At 34.3% G+C, this 27,553-nt stretch overlaps 1 protein-coding gene across 2 annotated transcripts in view; it reads left to right on the top strand.

The window, feature by feature from the left end:
- The window catches only part of JMJD1C (jumonji domain containing 1C), a 323,818-nt gene that overhangs the window by 213,966 nt on the left and 82,299 nt on the right, over nt 1–27,553 (top strand). For both annotated transcript variants that reach the window (XM_059397500.1, XM_059397498.1), the window contains exon 3: nt 18,268–18,381. Coding sequence is in view for 1 of the 2 variants with exons in the window: in XM_059397498.1 (XP_059253481.1) it covers nt 18,268–18,381 (114 nt within the window). In the remaining variant the exon portion in view is untranslated. The remainder of the gene's footprint in view (nt 1–18,267; nt 18,382–27,553) is intronic.

Raw genomic sequence — 27,553 nt, 5'->3', positions numbered from 1 at the left:
CTACATTACATTATCTTTTCTTTTTTTTTTAAGATTTTATTTATTTATTTGACAGAGATAGATCACAAGCAGGCAGAGAGGCAGGCAGAGAGAGGGAGGAGGAAGCAGGCTTCCTGCTGAGCAGAGAGCCCTATGCGGGACTCGATCCCAGGACCCTCAGTGGCTTAACCCACTGAGCCACCCAGGCGCCCTACATTACATTATCTTATACCACAGTATCGTATATGAATAAACACTCTCTGTATAAATGCCTTCTGAGATATTACTCTTTAATAAAGTAGCTAATTCCATTATTAGGCAGCTGAATTTATTACAAAGCTTTTCCTAACATTGGACCAAAATCTGGTTATGTGTAACTTCCTTTAGTGGATCTAGTTTAATTTTAGGCACAAGTTATCTGTTGGATCAGGGGACTCCTTTGAAAATCTGATCGAAACTATCAATAACCCTTTCTCCAGGAAGAAAAAATAGTGCTCGTAGTCACAAATTTTTATAAATAATGTTAAGCACTTTCTGGACTCCTCGAAGGCTTACATTTTTTTTTCTTCCTTTCTCCTTTCCTTCCTTCTTTCTTTCCTTCCTTCCCTCCTTTCCTCACTCCCTCCTTCCTTCCCCACGTTAAGATCACTGCTCATGAACACAGTATGTTAAGTTTGCCCTATATATAAAAGTGTAGTAAAGACCTTAGGCTAAACATTCCCAATTCCTTTAACCAGTATTAATATGACTTGATTATAGACAGAACTTCCACTATCCAGATCACCTGTTTTTGTTTATATTCTAATAGGCATGTCTTTCTAAATGGGATGCCTTTAATTTTCATGTGAAGTGATGTCAGTATGTTGAGACTATTACTTAACATATTTGGAACACTCTATAATAGCATTTTTAGCATTCTCACCACAGTACATTCTTGCCTCATAATGAGTTTCTGTTTAGCCTCATCTTTGCATCATCCAGAATCTCTGGGACAATGCTTAACACATTGTAGATGTTCCAGTGAATATTTGTAGACTGAATAAAACTTCCTAATCCTTTTTTGCATTAAAAGCTGCCAAGCAAGTTTTACCACATATTATACTAATGTCTGTTTGTAAAGGATGGGGTGGGAGTGTGTGTTGCACCATACTTAAGTAGTAGCTTTTTGGAACCTAAAACTAGAGATTTAACATTTACTTTTATTAAATTTCATTGTGTAAGAGCAGTTTCTTTGTTATATAGATGAGTACCAGGGAAAATATTACTTTTTCCTATTTTTAATACCATGCACAGTGGGTAGGTAGCACATTATAGGTGCTTCACGAATCTTCGCTAGCTAATGAACTTTTAGTGATCAAAGTGTGTGCCTGGAAAGCTTGATTCATGAGTAGTAAATGTTTTATGCTGTATATATCAAAATGAGTAACATTTCTAATGTATTTTTTGAAAGATGAGCACATTAATTATAACTTCATGTGTACTTTCTAGATGTCAGGATAGGACACTTAACCTTAGTCTTCACCCCTACCCCACACCCTAAAATAGCTACAATTGATCATATGTGATAGAAACATTTATGGTGTAATTTTGGGCCTTCAGCTCCTTGGGCCACTGTCTTGAGCCAAGTCATTCTGAGTTCATAGTTCATGTGACCTGGGAAATTTTTTTTTGCTTCACAGGCGATTTTAATCAGCTTTGAAATCTTTTGTTGAATCATTAACTACACTTCTGGCTCTCTGTTTCTTCTCTTGAGGCACTTCCTCTTTGTTCCTCCTACTGTGAGTAGAAAGTAGGGAACATCAGTGATTGGAAAACCTCATCTTTTTAAACCATCAAGTGGAAATTACCTTTGTGGTTATACTATTTGGGCTGTGTTTTCTCTTTCTTTGTAATCTAGGGAAGCAGCATTGCCACTTTCTAAGCCTGCTGCTTTAACTGCTTGATATTTTTAGGAAGCGAAGGCATCTTTAAATAGTTATCTCTCTGCATAATTTGAAAGAGGTTAGCCTCTGCTAGCCCTAGGTTACTTGAATTTGAAAACCTGGTGAGTGAAATTGATCTCTATGGCTCAAATATCCCCACCTTGAGAAGTAACAGCTTTCCAATGTAAGCTATTTAAAGATCCTGTGCTTCCTGAGAAAGTAGAAGGTTAAGTTAGCAAAGTGACAAGGAGACTGATCTGATCTATCAAGAGAATGTCTGAAACCTGGACTGGGGCATTCTGTCCTGAGATATAGTCACTGTAGGCCAGGTGTTCTCAACCATGATTTGTGGTCCCCAAAGCTGATCAAGTCTCACATTTAACTCAGATAGTATTTTAGAACTAAGGATTTCTGGGCTTGTCCTGTGTTCTTTTATGGGATGTTCAGTAGATGCAGCCATGAGAGGAGACTATAGGAGAGGCACAGGAAAACAAAGTTTATTATATTCATAGGCTCTAGAGAGATAAAGTCATTTTGTGCCAGGAGGAACTAGGTTCAACCAAGCAGGTGTGGAACCAAGGGGAGAATACAAGGACCTGTGGGTTAGTGCCTTTTGTTGATGTGTCAGATTGGAGTACACAAGAAAAGGAGCAAGGGGATTTCACTGGTGTGTTTGAATGTTGTTACTAGGTCATAGGGGAGGGCAGGAAGGAGGGCCAGGGGCCAGGGGCCAACCTTATCAATCTTGAGCACCTGGTCACCTGGGTAGGATAATTAGAGCTGGTTTGTGGGGGATGTTGAGGCAGCAGGGGAAAGATTTAAAAATGAAGTTTAAAAAATATTTTCAAGTATAGTACCCCATCCTCAAAGTTTTTGATTCAGTAGCTAATCAGGGTTAAAACTTAGGAATGTATATTCTTAGATTCTCCCGATGATCTTGGAAACCCCTGAAACTGTGGTGCAAAATTTTGTATTTTCATGTTTCTGAGGAAGGTATAGCTTTCATCAGAGAGTTCCTCGACTCCAAAAAGGTTAAGAACACTTGGTTTGGGGCTCTTGGGTGGCTCAGTCAGTTAAGTGTCCGACTCTTGATTTCAGTTCAGGTCATGATTCTCAGGGTCATGAGATTGAGCCCCGCCTCCATGCCGAGCTAGGATCCTGCTTAAGATTCTCTCCTTTTCCCTCTGCTTCTCTCTCTCTCTCTCTCTCTCTAATTTAAAAAACAAAACAAACAAAAAAAAAAACACTTGGTTACATCACTGGGACTCAGATTTTACAGTGCTTCAGAATTACTCAAAGACTTGTTACAACACAGATTTCTAGACCCCACCCCTGGAATTTCTAATTCGGGTAGTGTGGGGTGGAGCCTGATGTGCATTTTTAACTAGTTGCTTGTTATTGCTGATGCTGTTGGACAAGGCGCTACCAATTGAGAACCACTATTCTAGGACTTGGCTAACACCTCTCTGTGCCTTCAGCATCAAGCTCTGGAAGCAAAGAGCACCTTTCAGAATTTCTAACCCATTAATATAGTAATAAACATAATGCACCATCTAGTTTACCATTCTAAGAGAATGGTAAAGAAGACTCTTGGCAAAGATAAAGAAGACTCTTGGCAATGGAAAGTACACAGTCATTCTTAGTAGATCCATTGATGAGCCGGTTTCATAAATAATTGCTTTTCTATGTAATATTTTTTCCCATGATGGTAGAAAACTTCATAGTTCCATGACAACTTAAACTGGTTGTGTGTGTGTGTGTGTGTGTGTGTGTGTGTGTGTGTGTTTCTTTAAATAATGTAACTTTTAAAGTATGCTGGAGGTACCTGGTGGCTCATTAGGTTAAGCGTCTGACTTTGGCTCAGGTCTTGATCCCAGTGTCTTGGGATCAAGCCCTGAATGGGGCTCCCGACTTAGCAGCGAGTCTGCTTATCCCTCAGCCCCTTCCCCCACACATGTGCATGCACATGTTCTCTCTCTCAAATAAATAAATAAAATCTTTTAAAAAAATAAAAATAAAGTATGTTCATGTTCTCCAAGGCCAAGTAGGATAAAGTTCAATGTTAAAACATTAAAATATAAATTGACCCAAATATGATGGGAAGCAAGAAATATAATCCTAAAGAATGCTAAAATTAGGAAAACTTTTTCTGCTATAAAAATCTCCATAGGAAGTGGTCAGGGAAGCTTTCAAATCACAATGAAAAAGCAACTGTTTGAAAAGCTATAAAGCACTACTAAATCCACAGGAGTCCCAAAGAAGTTTGTTTGCTCAGACTGCTTCCAGTCTGTCTGAAACTTTGAAGGAAGCTAAGATCCTGGAAGGAATCTTGATTATCCATGAAGAGTCTAATTTTGAAACTTTTCTTCTCTCTACAGACATAGACTTAAGCAAGGCTTCTGGGCATCATTACTGGACCTCAACATTTTCTTCCCAGTTAGTCTTGGGATTTTTTGTTGCCTCATCCTTTAGAGGAGAGTCCTCAGTGAAATAGGAGCTGACATGAATTAAGGAAACTTAGAGCTTTAGAGAGGACGGACTTTGTTTAAAGGAGGTATATTGAATTAATATTAGTAGTTATTGACATGAGATTACATCTTCTCTGTACTTGTTTGCGATACAACTTTTGTTCCAATTTTAGAGCTGCCAAAGTCAGCACATAATACAACTTCAGTTATACATGTCATAAAAGAAGAAAAGTTCATTTTAATGAATCATTAATTTGTTGATAATTGAAAGAAAACACGTCAGTATGAAAGTCTTTATGTAAAGTTTTCTTTCATTTTAGTTTTTTTGATTTGCATTACAGTATTTTGATATACCATGACTGTCAAAATGTTGGCATAAATTAATGATAATTAAAGAAGTATGGCTGAAACTTGGATAATTTTTATATTAACCATATTTTGAATCTAAGAATCTAAATGGTACTTAGCATACATGATCATCACTGCCTAAAAAGCGTTAATTTTTTAAATGAGTAAAATAATATCATACTTAATGGAAATTGTGAATCCCCCATTAGTTGAAAAATTCAGCTTCCAGATTGTTGCTGACATCATCAGAGTTTTTGACCAACAAGGAGTTAATGGGAAAATAATTGTAGAGACTTGTTAACTTCTGCTGCACAAGAAACAGATGTTTGCCAGACGGAAATGAACAAAACCAGTAAAGAAATAGATATTTTCTTCAAGTTTCCAAAAGTGCAGTGAAATGGTTAAGAAAAATTGGAAAATACAGATTTTAAAATTAGTTTTAGAACAAAAAAATCAACGAAATCAGTTATATGCAAACATATTAGTGTATACCTTAAAAGCTTTCTGAGGATGGTAGGCTTGTTGGGCTCAAGACTATAAGTCATATTTTCTTTTAGCTTAACTTTGAATTTCTTCTGTGATTTCATTATCCTTTTAAGACATGCTTTGGATTTATGGTTGGGTTGATATAATTTGTAATATTTCTCATTCCCACAAAATTACATTTGCTTTTTTACCATAAAAGATAAAGGATCTGTGGACTACAGAAATACCATATCACAGAAGTCTCCCATGTAGTTTTAGTTCTACACAATGGTACAAACCTTGGTTAACTTAATTTATTCTGATATGGGAGAAGTTACTCTTTACTTTTAATTCTGCCACCTTATCTGAATAATACATGAACATTCAGCAGGATTCATTTTATGCTTTCACATATGCAAAAGTAGAAGCAGTGTTTTTGAAAAGTTTGATTTGATCTTCCTTATCTTAACTTTGGTCATAAACATGAAGCAAATGGCTTAAAGAAGACAGTATTAGAATCTTAGAATTTAAAAGGATCTTTAATATATTTTTTTAAGATTTTATTTATTTATTTATTTGATAGACAGAGATCACAAGTAGGCAGAGAGGCAGGCAGAGGGGGGGTGGGAAGCAGATCCCTGCCCAGGAGAGAGCCAAAGTAGGGCTCGATCCAAGGACCCTGAGATCATGACCTGAGCCGAAGGCAGAGGTTTTAACCCACTGAGCCACCCAGGCACCCCAAGAATCTTTAGTATTTTATAAATTACTCCTTGTCAAAGCCAGAAATGGGATCCTTCAGTGACAGACTTGTCAAATGTTCATCCAGATTTTTCTGAATTGCTTCTATTTATTGGAAGCTCACACTACATGAGTAAATCAGCCTTGGCATGCTAATGTTTAACTATTATAAATTTTTTAATTCAGGCGCCTGGGTGGCTCAGTTGTTAAGTGGCTGCTTTCCGCTCAGGTCATGATCCCAGGGTCCTGGGATCGAGGCCCACATCGGGCTCCTTGCTCCGGGCGAAGCCTGCTTTTCCCTCTCCCACTCCCCCTGCTTGTGCTCCCTCTCTCTCTGTCTCTGTCAAATAAATAAATAAAATCTTTTAAAAAAATTTTTTTTTTAATTCTTTGTGCTGAGTTAGAATTGGCCTTTGAAATTTTACTTACAAGGTCCTTCCTTTCCAAATTATCCAATACCTTAAATAATTGTAAATAATTATTTATCTTTCTCTTCTTCTCCAGATAAGACATTCTCCATTCCTTTAAATGGTCCTAAGAATGCATGATTTTTAAATGTCTTTGACACATCTCAGTTTGTAATTATTTCTCATATTATTGTTCCCCAAATTGAACAAGATACTCAGAGATAGTATGACCAGTGCAAGATATCGAGGGACTATTGCCTCTCTCTCTCTCTCTCTCTCTCTTTTTTTTAAGATTTATTTATTTATTTATTAGACAGATCTCAAGTAGGTGGAGAGGCAGGCAGAGAGAGAGAAGAGGAACCAGGCTCCCTGGCTTGATCACAGGACCCTGGGATCATGACCTGAGTGGAATGCAGAGGCTTTAACCCACTGAGCCACCCAGGTGCCCCTATTGCCTCTCTTTTTGAATCATTCTGTCATTTGTTAATTTTTAAATAAAGATGGCTTTTGTGCGGTAGTGTATAAGACAAAAGATGAAACTTAGAAACAGTACAGGTACAGGTTAAATGTGTAGGTTAATTTGTAGGTTATTCAGCATTTCTTTAACCAACTTCACATGTATCAAAAACTGTCATCCAGTGCATATTTCATTGACTTTCCTATTGCAGGTTGTCTTGATAAAGTAACCTTTGACTTTATTAAAAGACAAATTACTCTCTTGGGGCGCCTGGGTGGCTTAATGGGTTAAACCTCTGCCTTCTGCTCAAGTCATGATCCCAGGGTCCTGGGATTGAGCCCTGCATAGGGCTCTCTGCTCAGCAGGGAGCCTGCTTCCCCCTCTCTCTGCCTGCCTCTCTGCCCACTTGTGATCTCTCTCTCCCTGTCAAATAAATAAATAAAATCTTAAAAAAAATAAATAAATGAATAAATAAATACTATCTTACAAAAAAAGACAAATTACTCTAAATGAGTATATCTGGCTCTTAGTAATCACTGTGTATTCGTTTTATCATGATTCTAATTATCCATCTTGGAGTTTTGCTGGAGTTCAAGTTTACTAGCATGAAATTTGTTTCTGAATTGCCCCTTTCGTCCTTTATAAATATCAATAGATGCCTATCTGTAACATTTTGATAATTCCTTGATTTGTTTTTTCAGAGACTATCTGTAATGGCTCTGAGTTTATATCTATCAAGTTAATATGCTAACATGTAATTTATTTGAACCCATCTAAACTTGTGTTTTTAGTTAAGAAAAGCATGACGATGTTCCTGTTTTTTGTAATAATGGAACAGTGAAAAAAGGTCTAAATATCCAACTCTAAGAAAATGCATAATAAAATTCATTGCACATTTACTTGATTAAGTTTTTATTAGGTAATTATTTAAAATAATGGCAATATAATAAAATGAGTTTCAAGATACAATTTATAAGCTGCTCATTTTACATTGTATCTTGAAACTTGGTAACAAATATGCTTGTGAAAAAAGGGGCGCTAAAAGTCTAATTGCCCTTTTTTTTTTTTTTTAAGATTTTATTTATTTATTTGAGACAGCACAAGCAAGAGGGGGAAGGAGGCCAGAGAAAGAGGGAGAAGCCGACTCTCTGCCAAGCAGGAAGCCTGATGGGAGGCTGGATCCCAGAATGTTGAGGTCATGACCTGAGCCAAAGGGTGAAGGCAGACACTTAACTGACTGAGCCACTCAGTTCTGAACTGGCTAAGTAAACTGTTAAAACTAGGGGATTTTATGTACCCCTTTCTTTCATTTTCCAAATTATTCCTAATTATGTTATTTATAAGGAAAACTAATTTGATTTCTTAAAAAAGATACTCTACTCTCCTTTATGGTTTAGTTTATTTTTAATCTCTAGTTTGCACTTGCCATATTAAAAGTAATTTCCTTGACAGAAATAACAATAATGGGTGTCTGCATGGCTCAGTGGGTTAAAGTCTCTGCCTTTGGCGTGGGTCTGGATCCCAGGGTCCTGGGATGGAGCCCACCTAGGGCTCTCTGCTCGGCAGGGAGCCTGCTTCCCCGTTTCTCTCTTCCTGTCTCTCTGCCTACTTGTGATCTCTGTCAAATTAAATAATATCTTTAAAAAAAAAAGAAATAACAACAAAATAGGAGTTAAATTTTTCTTTACTGTTTAGCCATTAATGGTTCATCATCTTCCCAAGTGTTCTTTTTATGAACACAATCTTAAAAACCCTTTCATGTTGAGTTGCTTTTTTTCCTAATCCTGCTTATTTCTTCTTTCTGAAAGGTGACATAAGTGTTATTAAAGCATATTAAAAATACATAAACTATTATGTTTTACCCTTTTTTCCTCAGGTATATGATTTTGTAATTTGTTCTAAACTGGTTTCACTTTCCTCCATTTTATGCTCAAAGTTTAAAGTTTTATTCAGCAGACGGCAAAACACTTTGCTCTTTGCCACTTCATGCCAACAAGCATGAAAGCAATACAGTTATTTCACACCATCCTAGAATGTAAAAATCATTCAGCTATGAATTAGGAAATCCAGGTTCTAGTCCCAGGGCTTCTATAAACAAGATTTTGGGCAAGAAAATTCAGTCACTTATTCTCTTTGTTGATTTCTTCATCTGCAAAAATTAAATTATTACTCTCTAAAGTTCCATTTCCCTTTTTTAATTCAGTTTTTTCTTTCTCTCCCCACCCCATGATATGAAAATCCACCTTTATCTTACACTAAATGCTCATACTTATGTGATGTTATTTAGGGACTTTCTAAACTATCCACTGATGACTACTGATTCATACTCCAGTTTCACACTGTTATATTAATTGGAGCATTGAAATGTAGTATCTGTTGAGCTAGTTCCCTATCATTTTTTCCCCTTTTTTCTCTTTTTCTTTTTTTTTCCAGAACTTTCCTTATTATATTTGCTTATCCATAAAATTAATATTTTTTAATTAATTCATTTGAGCAAGAGATCACACAGAAGGAGAGAGAAAGGGAGACGGAGATGCAGGTTCCTGCTGAGCAAGGAGCCTGATGGTGGAGTTTGATCCCAGGATCCTGGGAATGTGTCCTGTACCGAGGGCAGACGTTTAACTGACCCAGCCACCCAAGCGCCCCCATAAAATTGATTTTTCTAGTTCCAAAATCTTAGTGGTATTTTTATTGAGGTCAGATTAAATTATGGAATAATTTATAGAATAATTACATTTTCATTATCATTAGTTTTAAAGGAAAATATCAGGTATTCAGAATATTATATGAGCATGGGAAACAAAGTAAATTAATAAACATGATCACTTTATTAATGAATTTTGAGGTATCTCTATCTAAAGTAAGTAGTGATAGTACTTACAGTGGTTTTGAAAGAAGTATAAATAACTTAGGAAAGGTTAAGTATTTAATTGTAGTCCTATTTGGCTTTATGTGGTGACAGGATATATGATAATGTCCTAATAATTGTATAAAATAGAAGTCTAAAAATATAGTTTGGAATTACTCATTTATTTATAGCAAGTAAAGTTGGTTATCTTAATGGTACGCATCTGCAAAGTGTTAATCAGGGAGATTCTGAAAAAGAAGACATAGAGATGACAAATTCAGAACTATTCTAGAGTACGTGCCTTATTAGTATTCAGAAAGCCTAGAAGGAAAAAATAAAACAAAGGAAACTGAATTCTGCCATATGCTTATTGAAAAATGTAGAGTCTATTTGCATAATGTTTTTATGTTGTTTTAGTATCCTCAGTAGTGATTTTTCTTAGCTCAACTATATATCATTAAAATCTGCAAGTTTTAAAGAGTAGACACATGCTGCACTCCCTCTGATGACTGGGTATGATATCAGAGATACAGTGAAGAAAGGAGGGAAAGGAACACTAATTCTCCAATTACTGAGTTCTTAGCAAGGCGTAGTTTTTCATTTCTATGATAATTGTATTATCTGTTTCCTACTGAAAGTGTGGGATGTATGCTCGGGTGGGAATTTGGTTTTCTTTTCCCCATCATTGTATCCCCAAGCAAACCATAGTGTTGGTTGAATGAATGTGGTGCAAGCTTGAAGGAGAGAAGAGAATTTTTAAAATCCACAAGAGTAGGCCCATATCATCTGGAAATCCTTATAGAACTCTTAGTCTTTTGAAAGTAGAAGACAGTGCTACACAATCTTTGCAGTCCCTGGAGGTTCACTATAGATTCATTTTTGTAAAGAAGTTAAGCCTTTGGACATTACCACAATACAGTAGTTATGTATTTGTATATTTTCATAGATTACAGGACAATAGAGCATATTGAAAAACTATTTTCCTGAATCTAGTTAGCCTTCACATACGGCCATATCACATTGAAGTCCTCCGAACTACTGTTACTCATCTTCTTTTCTTAACTGTATGTCTATGAAAAATATTTACAGTGCTAGGCCATTGAACTTAGAGTCCTTTGGTTTTGTATGAAATCTATATACTTGGAGAAATCCACTTGTTTCTTTAGGCTTCTATATCTTTAAAGATGAGGAATTTATTTCTTTCATGGCCCAAGATAAATGGAACCAAAATTCTCATTTATTTTAACCCTTAATTGCAATGTTCTTACATTATTGGAAGAAACAGATTTCTTTAGCTAGTCATACCGTGTTGCTTTCCTTTTAGCCTCTGTTTACTTTCTCACCTCTGTTGATTTATTCAGCTTGTAACCTAGAAACCAGCTAAAAAGGAAGGAAGTCAGAGATGTGTATTTCTGGGCAGTAACTGGAGTAGTTTCCTCTTCCTCTAGCCTGGTTTAGCTGCCAGAAAAGACTTTTTACTCCCTACCTTCACCCAACCCCCATAAAATTATAGAAAGAAAAAGGGAAAGAAAAGAAAAATTAATAATAACTATTCTACTTACTCCTTAATTCATTTAAGTTATAAGCCATTAAGAACAACCAATCTAGAGGAATAAAATTCTGCTCTCAAAATGGTGCAAAATTTCACCAGGCAGCAAAAATGCTGTCTGAAAGGTGGTATCTGCCATCCTTAAGGAGTTGTAAGAAGAGAAAATTAAGGAGACTTGATGTAAAAACTGGGCAACTTATTATGCTTACTACCAAGTTGGTTCTCTATATTGGTTTTTCACTGTTTTTATTTGTAGTAGAAATTTACCAGAGTACCAGATCAGACACATTTATATATTTTTAAAGATATTTAAAAATATTTTTAAAGTATTTGTGAAGCTCAATTTATGAAAATAACATATTTATGGCTTTCAACTAGTTCCATCTTTGTGCTCCCTTCATTTGCATTAAGAATTGACTACATAGTATTTCTTATTTTATTTTATTTTGAGAGAGAGAGAAAGCACAAGGTTGGGGTGGGGGAGAGGGAGTAGCAGAGGGAGAAGGAGAATCAGGCTCCCCACTGTGCAGGAAGTCAGCCATAGGACTTGATCTCAGGACCCTGGGTCATGACCTGAGTTAAAAGGCAGATACTTAACTAACTGAGCCACCTAGGTGCCTCTGTATAGTATTTCTTTATAATGAGAAGAATTTTAATTCAACCATGATGCAGTATGAAATAAAAATGTTTTTTCTTTATTGATATTACTTACTTTGATTTTTTAAAAAATTACTGCATTCTGTGTCACTAGGAATATATAAATATTGTGGCATTCAGATTGTTAACTAAGTGTAGTTCTGTTTGCTGTTAGATTCTATAGGGGACTGATACTACTTGAGGAACAAAGACAACTGTTTTAAGTGTATATCATATAGTCAAACTCGAACTTATGTGAGCTTGTACGATGAATCCTGTGAAATATTAAACTCATTCTCTAATGTACAATAAATTGTAGAAATGTAGTGTGGAATGTACTAAAAATGTGCTGTTTCATACTTGAATAGCCTGCATCAAGCATTTGATGTTTCTTTGTTATTTGTGGGTAGACTAAAGCTGCCATATTGATCTAGTTGTTTTTTTTTTTCTTTTTTGTATATTATATGACATTGTGAATTCTTTTATTTTTATGTTTTACATTCATGTCTGAAGTAATTATAAATGAATGATTAAAATGGTGTGTATGATGTAATAGTCATTTGAGTTATTATTTAAAAATATATATTATTCTAGGGATGCCTGGGTGGTTCAGTTGGTTGGGCCGCTGCCTTCAGCTTGGGTCATGATCCCGGGGTCCTGGGATTGAGTTCTGCATCCGGCTTCTTGCTCAGCAGGGAACCTTCTTCTCTCACCACCTCTTCCTGCCACTCTGCCTGCTTGTGTGTACTCTCTCTCTCTCTCTCTCTCTGACAAGTAAATAAAAAAAAATAAAATAGACTAAAATCTTTAAAAAAATAAAAAAATAAAATTTTGTTCTAAAGTTATATTTTAGTACCATCAGTGTTCTAAAGCTATACTTACTAACATTCTTAGAATAATCATTATCCATCTCTTTCATCCTTGAACAAAAAGTTTGAGATTTTTGTAGATATAGTACATCATATACTAAGTTGAAAATATATTTTCACTGGTTAGCCTGATGTTTTCTGTGAAATGAAACTGATACATCTAGAATAGGAATAGAGAGGGCATGGGCTGGTCTGGATGTTTTTCTCTTAATATGATTTGATGAATTGGTTGTGTGTGTGGTATTTAAAAAACATGAATTTTTAGGTTCATTAAAATTGAGATTTCTACATTGGGTCATGTTTATAATAAAAGACCATGCACAACATTTAAAAATAGGTGAATGCTTTCTTATACTTACAGATATCGAACATTGTTTTTTTCATATTCAGTGCTTATATTATATATACAACATGCATTTAAATGTAGACTAATCTCACTTCAGGTGCTCAGTACCCATGTGTAGCTAACTAGTGGCCACCATATTGCACAGCATAACTCTTGAGGTTAGAAAGAAGTTAAAAGTCTACATTAGGTAACACATCAAAAAAAAATATATTTCAAATAATAGATATTCTTATAACTGTGAACTGTCTAGATTAATTTTTTTTTAAAGAATAAAATTGTTTCGGGAGTATTTTTTTAAATCTGCCAAAATAAATACCACCAGTTTTTCTTTTGAGTAAAGTGTTGTGGTTATGTCATTTGATTTTATTTGGACTGTTACTCCAAAAATGCTTTTAAGTGTTTATTTCCAGAGCTTTTTTTATATTAGTATATTTTTAAGGAAAAATGATTAAACTTAAAATAAGGAATTTAAACCACAGAAAGTATTTTCAGTAGTTTAAAGTTCTAGCTTCATTTTTGCCAACTTGAGAGATATTTACGTATTATTTGTTTTCTGCACTTTCTTACCTTGGGAAATCTGAAAAGCAAAAACTTTGTATTTGCATTTGCTTTATTGAAAGAGACAGTAAACTTGAGGTCTCAGTCTCACCACTAGTCTGTCTTTGTCTGTTGTTAAAATTATGAGCCAGTCTCTATGGCCGCAGCCAAATGAGTAATCACCAGTAATGTGACTCGTGCTGGAAGTGACTCCATCAGCACCTGTGACGGGGGATTAGTTACAGTTTACAGAGCACCGCCTCTTCCCTTCTCTCAGTGTGCCCTAAGCCAAGTAGTCTTTCTCATTTGGGTGTCTGCACTGTTGGAAGCTACTGCAGTGTGTTTCCACGCAGAGAGTACAGTGGGAAAGGCTTTCTCTAGCTGATGGATGGCTGTTCTCTCTATTTGGAGTATCTCACTGGTTATGTAAGCGACCTCAGGAGAAATTATCCTGACCCAGATCGGAGGATGCAGTAGTGCTTCAGCTGCAGGATTTCTTAGTCGTTAACACCACAGTGCTGATGACAAAGAGCGAGTTGTAATCCTCATCACTGCCAGGCTGAGCCAGAGCAGACAGAAAATCGTCATTTGCTCGTCGGAGACTTGTTAGGTTACAGCTCTGCTTCGTTTTGTGGTCTTGGCTTTTCTTCCTATACAATGACGACGCTGCAAGTGAGCTCAGAAATGCTTGGTTTGAGAGCCATTTGCCTGTGATTTTTGAAGACTAAAGAAGTATTTAAGCTAGATAAAAAATACTGCTCAAGAGTGAAATGGAAATGTCAGCTACTTCTTGACCTTTAAAGCTGTGTCGTGGATTTCTGAGATTTAAAGATACTTTAAAATCTAAAGAACAAAGTACGGTTTGTATTTTTCTGCTTCCTTTTTCTTTTGTCTTAATTTACATTTGGTTTTACTTCTCAGCCTTAGGAATTAAGGTCGCTGCCTTTTATTGATCTAGCCTTAGTGTTAATAGTTTTAAGAAATTTTAACTATTTTCATTTGTTCAGAAAGGATAATTGTGTGTGTAGTAATTTCATAACACTGTAAAAAGATTAAAAACTAGAGTTTAATTGTTTAGGTATTACAGCAGAAATATTTCAGATTAGGGTTTTTAGAATATAGTGTTTTAAGGGAAGTAGGGTATTTGATTTGTGAGGGATTTTTTTGTGTGGTGTATTCCAGTGCCCACCCCCAACTTGTTTTCTAACAGTATCGTGTTTTTCAATAGACCTGCTTGGGTGGGAATTTGGACTTTGTTCTTTCAAGTCACTCCAGTCTTTTTTTTTCCCCCATAGACTAAACCTTGACTTCTAAAGTGTTGCTTAGTTTTCTGCTTCAGTATTATCCTTTAGTGAATTTTATATCAGATTTTTTTAGTTAATGAGCGTTTTTTTTTTTAAACTTGGAAAAGGAATTGTTAAATGTTAAGTGGAGATTGTTAGAAACTCAGACTGCAGACATAAACTCCATGAATTTTCAGTTAAATGTTAAATGTGAGCTTTAACATGGTTTGTTTGAGCAGCTGAGTTATGTTTGAGCGCTGAAGCTGATTTATTTTAAAAATGTTTTTTTGAGGAGGGCTCATCTGTTCTCCTCTTCCTCATGTGAATGGAATGTGGTGCAGCATGGAGCCCCAAACAGGATACAGTTGTTCTAAGCATTCTTCCTATAGCGTGGTGTAGGCCCTACTAGAAATGCAGGCTCTCAACTATTTATTTTGGCTTTAGACTATTTTTAAAGTATGGTCAGACAAAGGACCTTAAAGGAACTCTTAATCCATTAATAAAATTGAAAAAGTTTTTTTTTTAATTATGAATATTTGATTTTAAATTAGTAATTTTATTTGAATTTTCAAAGTCTTTTTTTCAGCATTGGAATAATAGTCTTTTTGTGATAAGGGCCATATTCTACGTTGACTTTCATCAGATGGTAGCTCATTGCTTCCCCTTAGGCTGTGGAAGTTCCTCATAGAATGATATATCTTGAGAGACTTGAATTACTTAGTTATGCATGAGTTCTAGTTTCTTTACATTCCAGTACACCTAGACCCATAAAATATTTACTACAGATTCATCATAAAAGCTGTAGGATCTGTTCACATTTATTTAAATATTTATGTTTTTATTTTTAAAATGTGTTTGACTTGGATTCAGATACTAATAATTGTTATATCGTTGATTTGCCACTTTAAAAAATCATTATGTGTTTTAACTACTTAGTTTCATATGTTGTTTGTCTTTAATTTTCCCATTAAATAGTAACAGTCACATTTTCAGGATTGTTTGTTTAATGCATATTGAAACATTTCTCTAACAAGTACTGTTAAAGTATTTATCAGCACTGTTAAAGTATTTATCAGCACTTTCTGGGAACATATTTGTAGCTTAAATGTAATTGCACGTTTAAAAATTTGCGCGTTGTGGCCCTATTTACTATTTTAAGAAGGCTGATATATTCGACCTCTATTTGTACATGATTAAAAGTATTATTGTATCCAAAGTAGCCTTTTCTTAAACTAATTTTTTAACAATTCTCCCGATAGCTTTCAGTTAGTTATCTTAAAATGAGAAATTTTTTTTTATTTTAGCCGAGAAACTAACTCAATAAATTAAATTATGATTAGTTGACCTGTTAAAATTTACCCTTAGAATTCTGACCTACCTTAAAAAGCAGAGTTTCTCAGAGGGTTTCTTCACAAGAACGTTTTTCATATTATAAAATGACTGGGTCTCATAGGAAATGCAAACCACCTGTATTATTTGTGTAAGAAAGAGGCACTCAGACAGAAGTTTACTTCTTTTTCAAATCCTACTTAATTTAATTGTACCTTTAGCCACTTAGATAATAGCTTTTGTGGCCTTTTTTGTTAACCTTCACGAGTTGACCTGACATGGTACTGTTTGAAAATAAATAGAGCATTTGAATAAAGTTCAAGGAATAAATCAAATCTTCTTGAAAAGGTACCAGTGTTTTCTAGTTTACTAAAAACTAAACAGATATATAATATGAAAAATATTACATATATCATGTTGATCACATACCGTTAGACCTTTTAAAGTCTAAATTAAAAATCAGTGATCTTGAAAACTTTAGTCACTTGTTAGGTAAAATAATAGGATTTTATGAAATTTTGGAATTTCGTCTTGGCAAATGGAAAATTCTAGTTGGCAGTAGTTGCAGGAGATACCTAAGTAATGGGGGAATGTCTGTTTTGAAAATGTAATTTCTCACCCAAATAAGAATACTCCTGATTATTATGTATTATTTGAAAGGTTAGCCTTAGGACTAGGCAGAGAGGAACTTAACAATGGTTAGCTTTTCTAATCATAGATACCGAAAATAGTTGGGGATTTAAGAAGAGTTTTTTTCAGTCATATTAATTTAGGAAATAAGATATTATTTCTAAGTTCATGGTATGGTATAGAAATAAGGCACGTTTAAAATACTTATCTATTCTCATGTGTTTAAGCTTTTTCAAAAACAGTTGTAGACTCCTGGATGAATCGGAAGCTTTAAAAGGAATTTCTTAAATACAGAAATTAACTCCTTAAGAGCCACTCTGAACTAAAGATCTTGAGAAGTTTTTCCCCAGAGTGCATATTAGTTGTGATTAGCAAGATGTTAAGATTTCTTTAAGCCATAATATAAGAGAGGGGAAACACATTGCTTTGAATCTTCTCTGAGGATTTTTACTATCTGTACCAAAAGCTTTAGTTTGTATCCGAATGATCACACAAGTTGGCTTGTAGCAAGAAAGATTTCTCCCTGTTATACAGGGAATTTATAAACTAAGTTGGTTGTTAATTCCATTTTCCAAACTTAGATTCTTTTATTATCCTAAAGCCATTATGTTAAGTTTTTACAAAAGTACCAGAAGTGACACTTGATTTTATTCAAGTTGCTTCTGCTTCAGAAGTGTGACAGTAATTAAAAACTGCATACATTGTACCTTTGTTTTCTTCCTTCCTGCCTCCCTCACTCCCACCCCACCCCAAGATCTGGGTATATTCCTTTTGTAAGAGATGAGTCTTCTTTAAAATAATCAAATGGCCATGGATCCCCACCTCCCAGCCCCCATTTTTGGTTTGTCTCTTCATTTGATTTTTAAAGTAGCAGAGATCTGGACTTGAGAGGTGGTTTTTGTGTAATACTTCTTACCTCCCTCTTTTCCTGTTCCCTTCCCCCATGCTGCTCTTACTGAAGCAGCTGGATTTTTATTTGTGCTTGGGGCAGGGGCGGGGGCGGGTAGTACATGGGGTGGAGTTAAAAGACCAGATGCATCCTGATCATTTAAAATCCTTGATGTGAATGAGCTAGCAGAAAAAAAATAACTGAACTATACCTGCTCTGTTTTTATAAAGATTAATACTTAGTAATTTTAAAAAAATGAGTTGGTAAATATGCTCTCCTACCCAGTTGACTTTTTCAGAAGCAATTTCTCATTTATTATCTTAGAAATTTTTATACACATGTATATGTGATTTTCTCTTTTTTAAAATAACTTGTAGATTACTTCTTTCCTTTTTAATATAAAATATTTTATTTTATGAATAAAAGCATTTAGATTATTATATGAAAGTATTGGTATTCTAAAGTCCTTATGATAATGACATTTGTACATTGTATTCAGAAATACTCTTCGTGTTTGAGTATAAAACCCAGAAAATAACCATTATGAATTTTTTTTTCTCTTACCAGACTTTCAAACCCCTGGTTGAAAAAAGTATACCTAGTTCAATCACTGCGGTAGAATTCCTTGTAGATAAACAACTGGATTTTTTAACTGAAGATAGTGCCTTTCAACCCTACCAGGTAAGAAATTTTAGGTTGCTTTTAAAAGTTAGCTAATCTTTAAACTTGACTGACATTCAGATATTCTTTTAAATATTCAGTTCAAGCTAATATGTAGGTGTTCAAGGAAGCCAGTTCATTGAATAAATTCTGATGATAGGATAAATGGTTAATTTATCCAAGAATAGATTTATGTACTTAGAACTTTCTATGAACTTGGCAGCATTTTTTCACTGGGAATACACAAGTGATCAAAATTAAGTAACTGCCATTATAAATAATGTTCATCATTAGGAAATAACTGGTTAGATATTAGTATAAATTTATCTTTTTCTCCAACTCTAAAGGTTAAGAATTGGGTCAGTTAATATAATTAAATGAGATTAGTGTTTACTGTATGCATACAATAATGGTAATTCTTCTATTCAAGTGGAGAGTTTCCTTTAGATTGTCATTAATTGTTCATTTTCTAAATTTTAGTTCCCAGATGCAATTAAAGTACCAATACATTTACTGGGGAAAACATTTTTAGTAGGCTTTTCGATTCAAATCATGTGAAGAAACTCATCAAAAATAGTAGGCTAAATGAGATTTTAGATTTCTAGTGAAGTGTTCTATCAGTTAATTTTTTAAGGTAGAAGTAAAAATGCACAGAAATTTGTTTTCTTTGTATATTTGGATTTCAGATTGAATTAAATGTCTTCCATACATTTTTTATTTTAAGTGTTTAAAATAATAGGTAACGACATTGAAAGAAAGGATGAGAAAATAGTTTGACTTTTTTTCTGTTTTAATGGAGCTGAAAGTCAGTACTCCTATTTCATTTCAGAATAGTTACTGTTTTCTGAAAATAAATGTAGAGGCATCCTTTCCTAAAATGTAGAGGCATCGTTTCCATGGAAAGAATAAGAGCTTGACTTAATGAGCAATGATTTATTTTGTGTCGACTTACAATACTTAGGGAATTCGAGCAATTATATGCCTCTTCTGTTAGATCTCCTAAAATGAGATGATAGTTCCCTGAGTTAAATGTAATTTTGAAGTCTACATAGATGTGCTTTTGTCCTTTCACATTATTTTTCTCATTTCATTAAATGCCCTAGTTTTTGTACTGTTAGCTTTTGTTCTTTCTTTACAATATTTATAGCTAAAACTCCTAGCAAGTCCCAGTTTAATATTGGAGGTGTTAGAGCTTTTCCCTTGGGTTTTGTTTTGTTTTGTTTTGTTTTTAATTGTGAATGCCATTTAGCTTACTATAGGCCTTCCTTATTATAATTTGTTTAATTTCTAACAGTTTTTTAGTGGGATTAGACTGGGTAAGTCTAGATAAAATCAAAGGAACCTTTTAACCCTTAATGTTTTAATTTTGTGGTTGGTGATTAGCAGCACTCTGTAAGTTTCAGCTTGGATTTGATTTAGAGAAGTGAAATCTTTTAAAAGAAATTACTTTTAAAAATAAACTCTTTTGCCAGGTGGCCTAAAACTCCACAACATGTCTATTAAAATTATAATGATTGAAAGAATGTGCTGACATTTTATAGGGTTTTTGTTTTGTTTTGGTTTACATTTTAAGCTTTTGGATTCTGGTAGTTCTGTCATTTTATTTGAAAAATAGAGGCACAAGAATGAAAGTGTTAAGCTTGATTTGGTGAATTGTATAATTGTCTTTGTTAGTAAGCTATTTGTGTTGCTCAGTTAGTATGGGCAGGTTGATCTCTGGCTTGAAAAATATTCTGTCTTCTAAAGGTGAAGTGAGTCTCTTAGCATTTTAACCATTTGTCTTTAACAAATGTGAGCGCTCAGTTCTAGAAAATCAGAAGGAATTACACTAACAGCACTTGATTTAGGGATCCATCATACCTTAATTTTAGAGTTTCTTAGGAGTTTTAAAAATAATTAGATGGTTTTACAACAGAGCTTTTTAACATGTATTTTAATATATTTAGTTTCTTATTAATCAAGTTAAAAATATATAAGGATATTTTCTCTAATATGTGAGTGATAGACACCTATTTTAACATTTTGAATGAAAATGTACTCCAGAGACCTAAGATGGCTCAGTCTAGTTTTTCAAATTTACTTATTTAAATGAGTTTGTGAAATACAGCTACATTCTTGATAAAGGAAACAGTTTTAGAGTTTATGTAATTAGAGTGGCTTTATCCCAGAATGCTTTTCTCTAACCACTTGTCCAAACAGTACATTAAATTCCTTGGCATCTTAAACATGGCAGCTGTTACTGGCATAGATTTTGTAAATAGTGTCTTGACATATCTCAACTTTAGGGTAACCCTATGTAAGTCAAAGGGAGCTGGGGGAAAATTGAACACATTTTTTAAATGCTCCTGTTTTTCTCACTTTAAATTTCATGAGGCAATTTCTTCTGAATCTAGATGTTAATTATCCTTTGTAGACTTCTTAAGTGTGATGGGGGAAAACCTTCTTTAGAAATAGCCTTTGTGTATAGAGTGATGGGTACACATAACTTGTTTTAAAAATTCACACAAATTACTTTGCTATGATATTAAGGAAATGTTCTTGTAGTGAGAATTCCCACCTACCATCTTTCTCCTTGGTTCTCAGCCGTTCTGTAGTAGTATACTCCCTTAAATTTCCTTAATAAAGTTGTGCAGCCCTATTTTTTAATATATCCAAATAGTATCATATTGTTAAGGTGATAGGAAACCATTGACTCAGGATTAATACAGATCATTTCACTTTTAGGTCACTAGTTTGAATCCTATACTTACCTCTGATTTCAATGGATTGCATATCAAATACCATGTATTAAACTTGATCTGGTCACTTTTTTAGTTGGAAAATTGAGGTGCAATCTTCATTTTTACAGTTTTCAGTATTTTGGAAAGAAAGTTGAATGAGGAGAAAAACCAAACCGACATCTTACAGATAATATAATCGATGCATATTAATTAGGTCACTGAAGCAGCATGGTATTGTTAATTCTGTTTTTTCCTTCCTTATGCACACAAATGAGTTTCTGCTTCCTCCTTTTAGATTTCCTGATCATGCCTGGCTGCAGTTAACTTTCTTTGAAGTAGAGGGGGAAGGGAAAAGAGAGGAAGTAGGAGGGAACTCTGCAGATTATACTGTGTCTTTCAACTGGGAAGAAAGAGGAAAAAACCAAGTTATTGATTCTGAAAGATGGCTTTTATAGTTTGGAGTTTTCTTAATATCTATTATTTTTATGGTATTTCTTTTCTTTGGAGGATGATTACAGAAATTTTAAAAAATTGTTTCATTAAAACATGAAATTTTGATCAAGTTAATATAAAAAACAGTTTGAGAATAGAAATATGAACATTGAACTTTTAGCATGATTTTGAAATCATCTTGTTCTGAGTTTTGGCTTCTGGCCATGCACACACCTGCAGTTTTCAGGTCGGTTGCTTCATAGAGGATATAGAAGAGATTATTTCTTACCTGAAAATTGTACATGACTCATATCAACAAATCTGGGTTGGTCTGGCTTGTTAGTCCAGTATTTTCTAGGGATCATAATTCTCTTTGTTTTTAAATGTATTAAGGGATAATATGAAGGGCACTAATTTAAAAAACCATTAGAGATTTGAAGCAGAATGTGTTTGTTCAAAATTATGCCTTATGCTTATCTTATTATATATTAAAATTCATTGTAGTATTAAGGTGTATTCAATAGTATAAGGTAGAATCATCCTACATCCTTCATCCTGAAGGAATGATTCTTTTTTACATTCTGGGTCACAATAAAGTGATTGAAGTTTAGAGATAAGACTGTTATTTCTACAGTTTCTGTCATCATAGAATATAGACACTGAACTGCTTTACTAAACATTAGATATAGTACTCCTATGCTGTGAATTGCTGGCTGAAGGAAAAGGGAACAGGTGGAGCAAACCTGAGTATTTTCTTAGTACCTGAACTAAAAGTTGCTTAAAGACTTGCACAGAGAAGAGTCTTAAAATATTCAGTGAATGATGTATCTGGATTTAATCAGATTTATATATCTATCATTTCTGTATTTCTTAGTGAGAAGGTTGTTTTCCCTGTTTCAGTCCTTTTTGACCCACAGATTTTACATCATTGATGATATAAATTTATTGGCTGTGATTTCAGAATATTTCTAAGGTAGTTGTTGCTTAACACATCTGGTTTACTAAAAGTAGCTCAAATGGTTGCCTACTATAAATTACCAGTAGTTTGGGAGTGAATGTAGCAGAGACCTGTATTTTTTCCTTCTTAATTTTTGTTATTGTCCTATGGACTTTGGAATTGCTTCACAACCTGGATGAGATAATGCGCATGAGGTAAAATTCAGTCCCTGTCAGCCAAGGTGAACAATTAACTACTACCTTGGTTGTTACTAGCCAGATGTTTTATTTTCTTGAATTAAATATTTGACATAAATGAGCCATTGACAAATTTTAAAAGTCTTGTTGGTAATCATTCATTTTACGAACAAATTTATTCTAAGTCAGGGTACTATGGTGGCACTACTAGTAGTTTATAGATGGAAGTAAAAAGAACTTCATAATAGTATTGCTTCAGTGGGTAGAGAAAAAAACTTTATTTTTTAAACTTTTCTTTATTTTCACTTCAGTTGTGTGTAGATCTATCATTTTAAGACTTACATTTCTGTAGAGGAAATGTGATTTTGACTTGGTACAGGATTTATTAGTACAACTGTGTAAATGTTTCTGTCCCAGAATTCTTCTCAGATTTGTTCTCTTCCTGGTATCAAATTACTGTTTCCCATTAATTTAATTAACTAACAGAAAAAAAAATAAATTGACTTCCAGATAGAACCCAACAAACTGTTGTTGTTTTAAAGAAAGAAATTAGAGTTTTTAAGAAATATTAACTGAACGTTCTATTAAGAGATATCTTTTATAGAAATTTATAAGAAACACTGGAAGCATGCCTTTGAGGATATGGGCGTAGAACACGCCAACCCCGCCAACCCCCAAGAATGAGAGTTTTGCGATGTATGTGGTTGAGAGAGGGAGAAACAGGCCCAGAGTAGAAAGAGAGGTTAGAGCTCTTAATTTGTGTTCGACTGTTTACTCACTTGATTCTTCCCCAGAAGGGAGTCTTCAAATGGAAATTTTATGCTTAGACTCTACTTCCCTTTGACTTAGGCTTAAATTTTTTTAATGTCTGACCTTGGAAACATCCCAACTGACTTCATTCATTTAACGTTATTTAAATGCTGTGGTTTCCCTATGCACAGCATCCTGCTAGGTGCTTAATGGTTTAAAAAATTAATATACTAAGTCTCAGTACTTATTTTTTCCCAAGTACTTTATAATTCAGAACAAGAACTTCTGTTTGAAAATAGACTTGATTTAAGGAGCCAAAAATACATAGTAAAGACTAGGAATACAAAGAAAGGAGAAATTAGTAGAGATTGAAATGGTTTCTCTGTTGAAGAAGGTAGAACTTGAATGGGATTCATTTAAATGGAGATGAAAGTGAAAGAGTAAGGTCAGGTATTTGGCAGGAGGGACAGCATTATCAGTGAGGAACGGTGGAGGTATATTAGGAACCCGTAGAATATCAGCTAGAGAAGAGGGTTTGACTTTTAATAGTAGACATCATACTTATAAGTAAGTATTATGGAGTCAGATGAAAGAAGAAAAGAATTGCTAAGCACAATTATTAAGTGAATTTTTTAATTTGTAGGCCAAATGAATCATTGGAAGCTTTGAAGCAAGGAAATAAAATTTTCTACTCAAGAGTGGCATCTGATTATTATAATACAGGAGAAGCAGCTAATTGATTGGGTCTTCACTAGAGTCTTTTGTTCTAGAGAATCAGTATAGCATAATGGTTAAGAACTTGTGTTTTGAAGTCAATTCATGCAAACATGGTTTCAAATCCATGCTATTTGCCAGCTATGTGACATTGGGAAAGTCTCAAGCATTCTAAATAAATGGTTCTTTCATATACAAGTAAAACTGTTGTCTACCTCAGAGTTGTTAGGAAGCTTAAATGAAATATATTGAGCTATTAACTACGTAACAAACTGCTCAGTAGAAGGTACTTATCTAGACAGATTCTGAATTTCTCTTTTTGTAAATTGTATCTTACACCTTTTTGGTAGATCTTTGAAACTCCTTTCTCTTCCTGTCATGCATAACCACTGAATATTTGTCTTCCACCATCTGCACTTAACTTTTAACAATCTTTCTTATTTGTTGTCTCTGGAACTCTTACCATTTCTTTCTACAGCTAATTATAGATCAATTTTTTAGCTGTCTGTACAAGCCTTGGTCAGTGCTCCCTCCTCCCCCCAACCCCTTCAGGGAAGTTTATTTAGATAAAATTCAGTTGGTGACTTGTTAAATTATTTTAAGAAAATGGTATTAGAAAAGATGAAGAACCCTCTCATGTGATATTAACATCCAAAAGAATCTCTTACCTTTTTTTCCACAGGGAAAGTCAAAGGTTCCATTTACTGCTGATAGTTACTTATATCTTTTTAAAGAGTGTAAGTGTTATTAAGCAAGTTACAGAATTGTTTTTCTTTATTTGGCTCTGGTGAAAAGCTGTGCAGATCTAGTACTATGCTTTGGAAGTTCTCAAAGCAGGGAATAAGAGTTGGACTATATATGACCTTCGAACTTGCTTCTTAACATTAAAAATTCTGTGAACTTAAGGTGGAAAAACCACCATTCTGACCAACATTAACCTAAACAAGTTAAACCCTAATTATTTTAGTCTCAGAGATAAGAGACATTCCACCTAACTCTAGGTTTATCTCAAAAGGGAAAACTAATGAGTCAGGCAAATCAAAATTATACAGGTTTAGAGTTACAGAATTGTTTGTATTAGTAGTACTTACCAAGAGAGCTTTATTTTTCAGTTTCTGTTACTGAGTTATATTTTGACAGAAGTTGAGCACATTCTCAATTAGTCTCTTGAGTTTTTGTATGCATCTTCTTTTTCCATTTCATTTTGCATTCATATTAGCATTTGATTGAAATTTAGAGGTGCATTGTTGCCATAAAGTCAGTAAAATTGAGAACTGTGAGATTGTGGGATATACAGTCTGCCAAGAGTGTAAAAATATAGGATCATAGCCATAGCTGTGAACTGACTGTTGGTGGATTATTGGCATGGTAGGATCAGCATCTGTGGGCAGGCATTGGCCTGGGGGTGGTCTAGAAGATGAGGCCAGAGCAGGAAACTGCTATTGTGTAGTACTTGGCTTTATTCCATTTCTAGTCAAAAGTGACAGCTTGCAGTAGTGGAGCCAAGCTGAAGCCTAGAAAGTAGGATGGACTACAAGAAAAGGGGAACCAGTAGTTAAAACAGTCATTGTACTTCCTTATTTAAGTAGGCTTTTTTAAAATTTAAAGTTAGTACATAATGTTTTAATGTACTAACTTTTTTTTAATGTCCCGCCTACCTGATTTTTGTATCACTGTAATTTCAAAAATAGTTATAAAATATGCTTTTATTAACATCCTACAAATCAGGTGTGTTGATTTACCCAAGTGAATATCTCCTGATATTAAAAAGGGAGTTCTTCATTTGTAAAAATTGGTTGCAAAACTTGATGTGTTGAAAATGTATCCATGGAGTCCAGGAACATGTTATTTTGACTGAAATTTGGCCCAAGTGTGAGCTGTTCTGCAATATTCAGATTAAAAACATTTATAAGTCACAGTCTGCAGTAGTTCTCTCTTGGTCCCAAATCTGCTATGATCATATGCTGAAAAATCTGCCAGTCTCTTTGTAATTTTTTGTGACTGCTGTTAGGAATTTAAAGTATGTGAAATTATGCTTGTAGACATCAGATTCAAAAGATGTAAGCCATCTTAGTTACCATTGAGAAAGATTGTCTAATTTCTGCCAGTCAAAATAGGTTGATATTATTCTTATTACCCAATTGCAAGTTCTTACTAAAGCATAGCCCTATTATTTTAAAATCTCAGGATTAAAATTTTTATTTCTTAGTGTGTTAATATTTCATATTTGTAAAACTTGACAATTTCCAAAATATTTCCATGTGCATTATTTTAGTAACTCCTTATGGTATCCTTATGAGTAAGACATTGTATTATCTTAATTTTGTGTAATGTTTTCAGGATATACATATTTATTTAATTCACACAAGTCTTTGAGAAGTCTTAATTTCCAAATGCATAGGTAGCTAAATAGAAACCCACTAAACTAGCTTAAGTAAAAAAGGTGTTGGGGGTAATACAAAGATACAGTAGGCAGTGTCAGGGATAGCTATAGCAGAAAGTACAGCTGAACCTTATTCGGAATAGAATTAGGAACTAGAAAGTCAGGAACGCAAGTCACATATTCCTTCTTCCCCTCTTCTTCAGTGTCCTTTCTGCAGACATGTTTCTTCTGCTTACTCATAGGTTTTGCTTCTCATAATAGTAGTTTCCATGTGACTTTTTTGTGTATCATTGTCAATTCACCAACCTGCCCCCCACCCCCATACAAGAACTTCTAGATCTAATATTTGTGTTTATTTGTAAAAGTAGAGCTAGAGAGTGTAGGGGAATGAAAGTCTGAAAGGGGAAGATGGGACGAAATACGAGGAAGGGAGAGACCATATATGACAGCAGTTTTTATAGGCAAAGATGGTGAAGTTTAAGGAAGTTGTGACTTCACATCGAGGTTCATACAGCTAGTGGAAGCTGGCATCATTCTTTATTTGATGCTTTATTTTCTCAGAGTTGACATCTTTCCTAAATATAAAATTAAATTTTTTTGTCATTTTATTGCCCACAATTTCCCAAGACTTTTCAAACACTGGCATCTAGCTATACTCCAAATCTGTGCATCATTTTCAGATCCAGTTTGTTCCGTAGGCAGAGAATCCAAACGGATTAAGACATTTTGCACTCTCCTTATTTTCTCAGCTGCCTAATTTTCTTTGCTGTGCTACAAGGTATCCTGAATCCTAGATTTATTCAAGGTTAAAAGTGAAAAGTAATGGAGTCCTTGGGGCACCTGGCTGGCTCAGTGAGTAGAGCATGTGACTCTCTAGGGTCATGAGTTCAAGGCCCATGTTAGTGTGGAGATTACCTTAAAAAATAAGTAAATAAATAAAAGTTTTACCTGGAGTCCTTTTCAGAATCTTGCCAAAAGGATTCTCTCTAAAATCCAACTCTTAAGCTTCAGACTAAACGCAAAACAGCACTAGCCCTTAAGTCAATAAAAAATAAGGATT

The sequence above is a fragment of the Mustela nigripes genome, chromosome 4, assembly GCF_022355385.1.
Source record: "Mustela nigripes isolate SB6536 chromosome 4, MUSNIG.SB6536, whole genome shotgun sequence".
Classification (NCBI taxonomy): domain Eukaryota; kingdom Metazoa; phylum Chordata; class Mammalia; order Carnivora; family Mustelidae; genus Mustela; species Mustela nigripes.
This window is presented reverse-complemented; position numbering and strand designations above follow the sequence as displayed.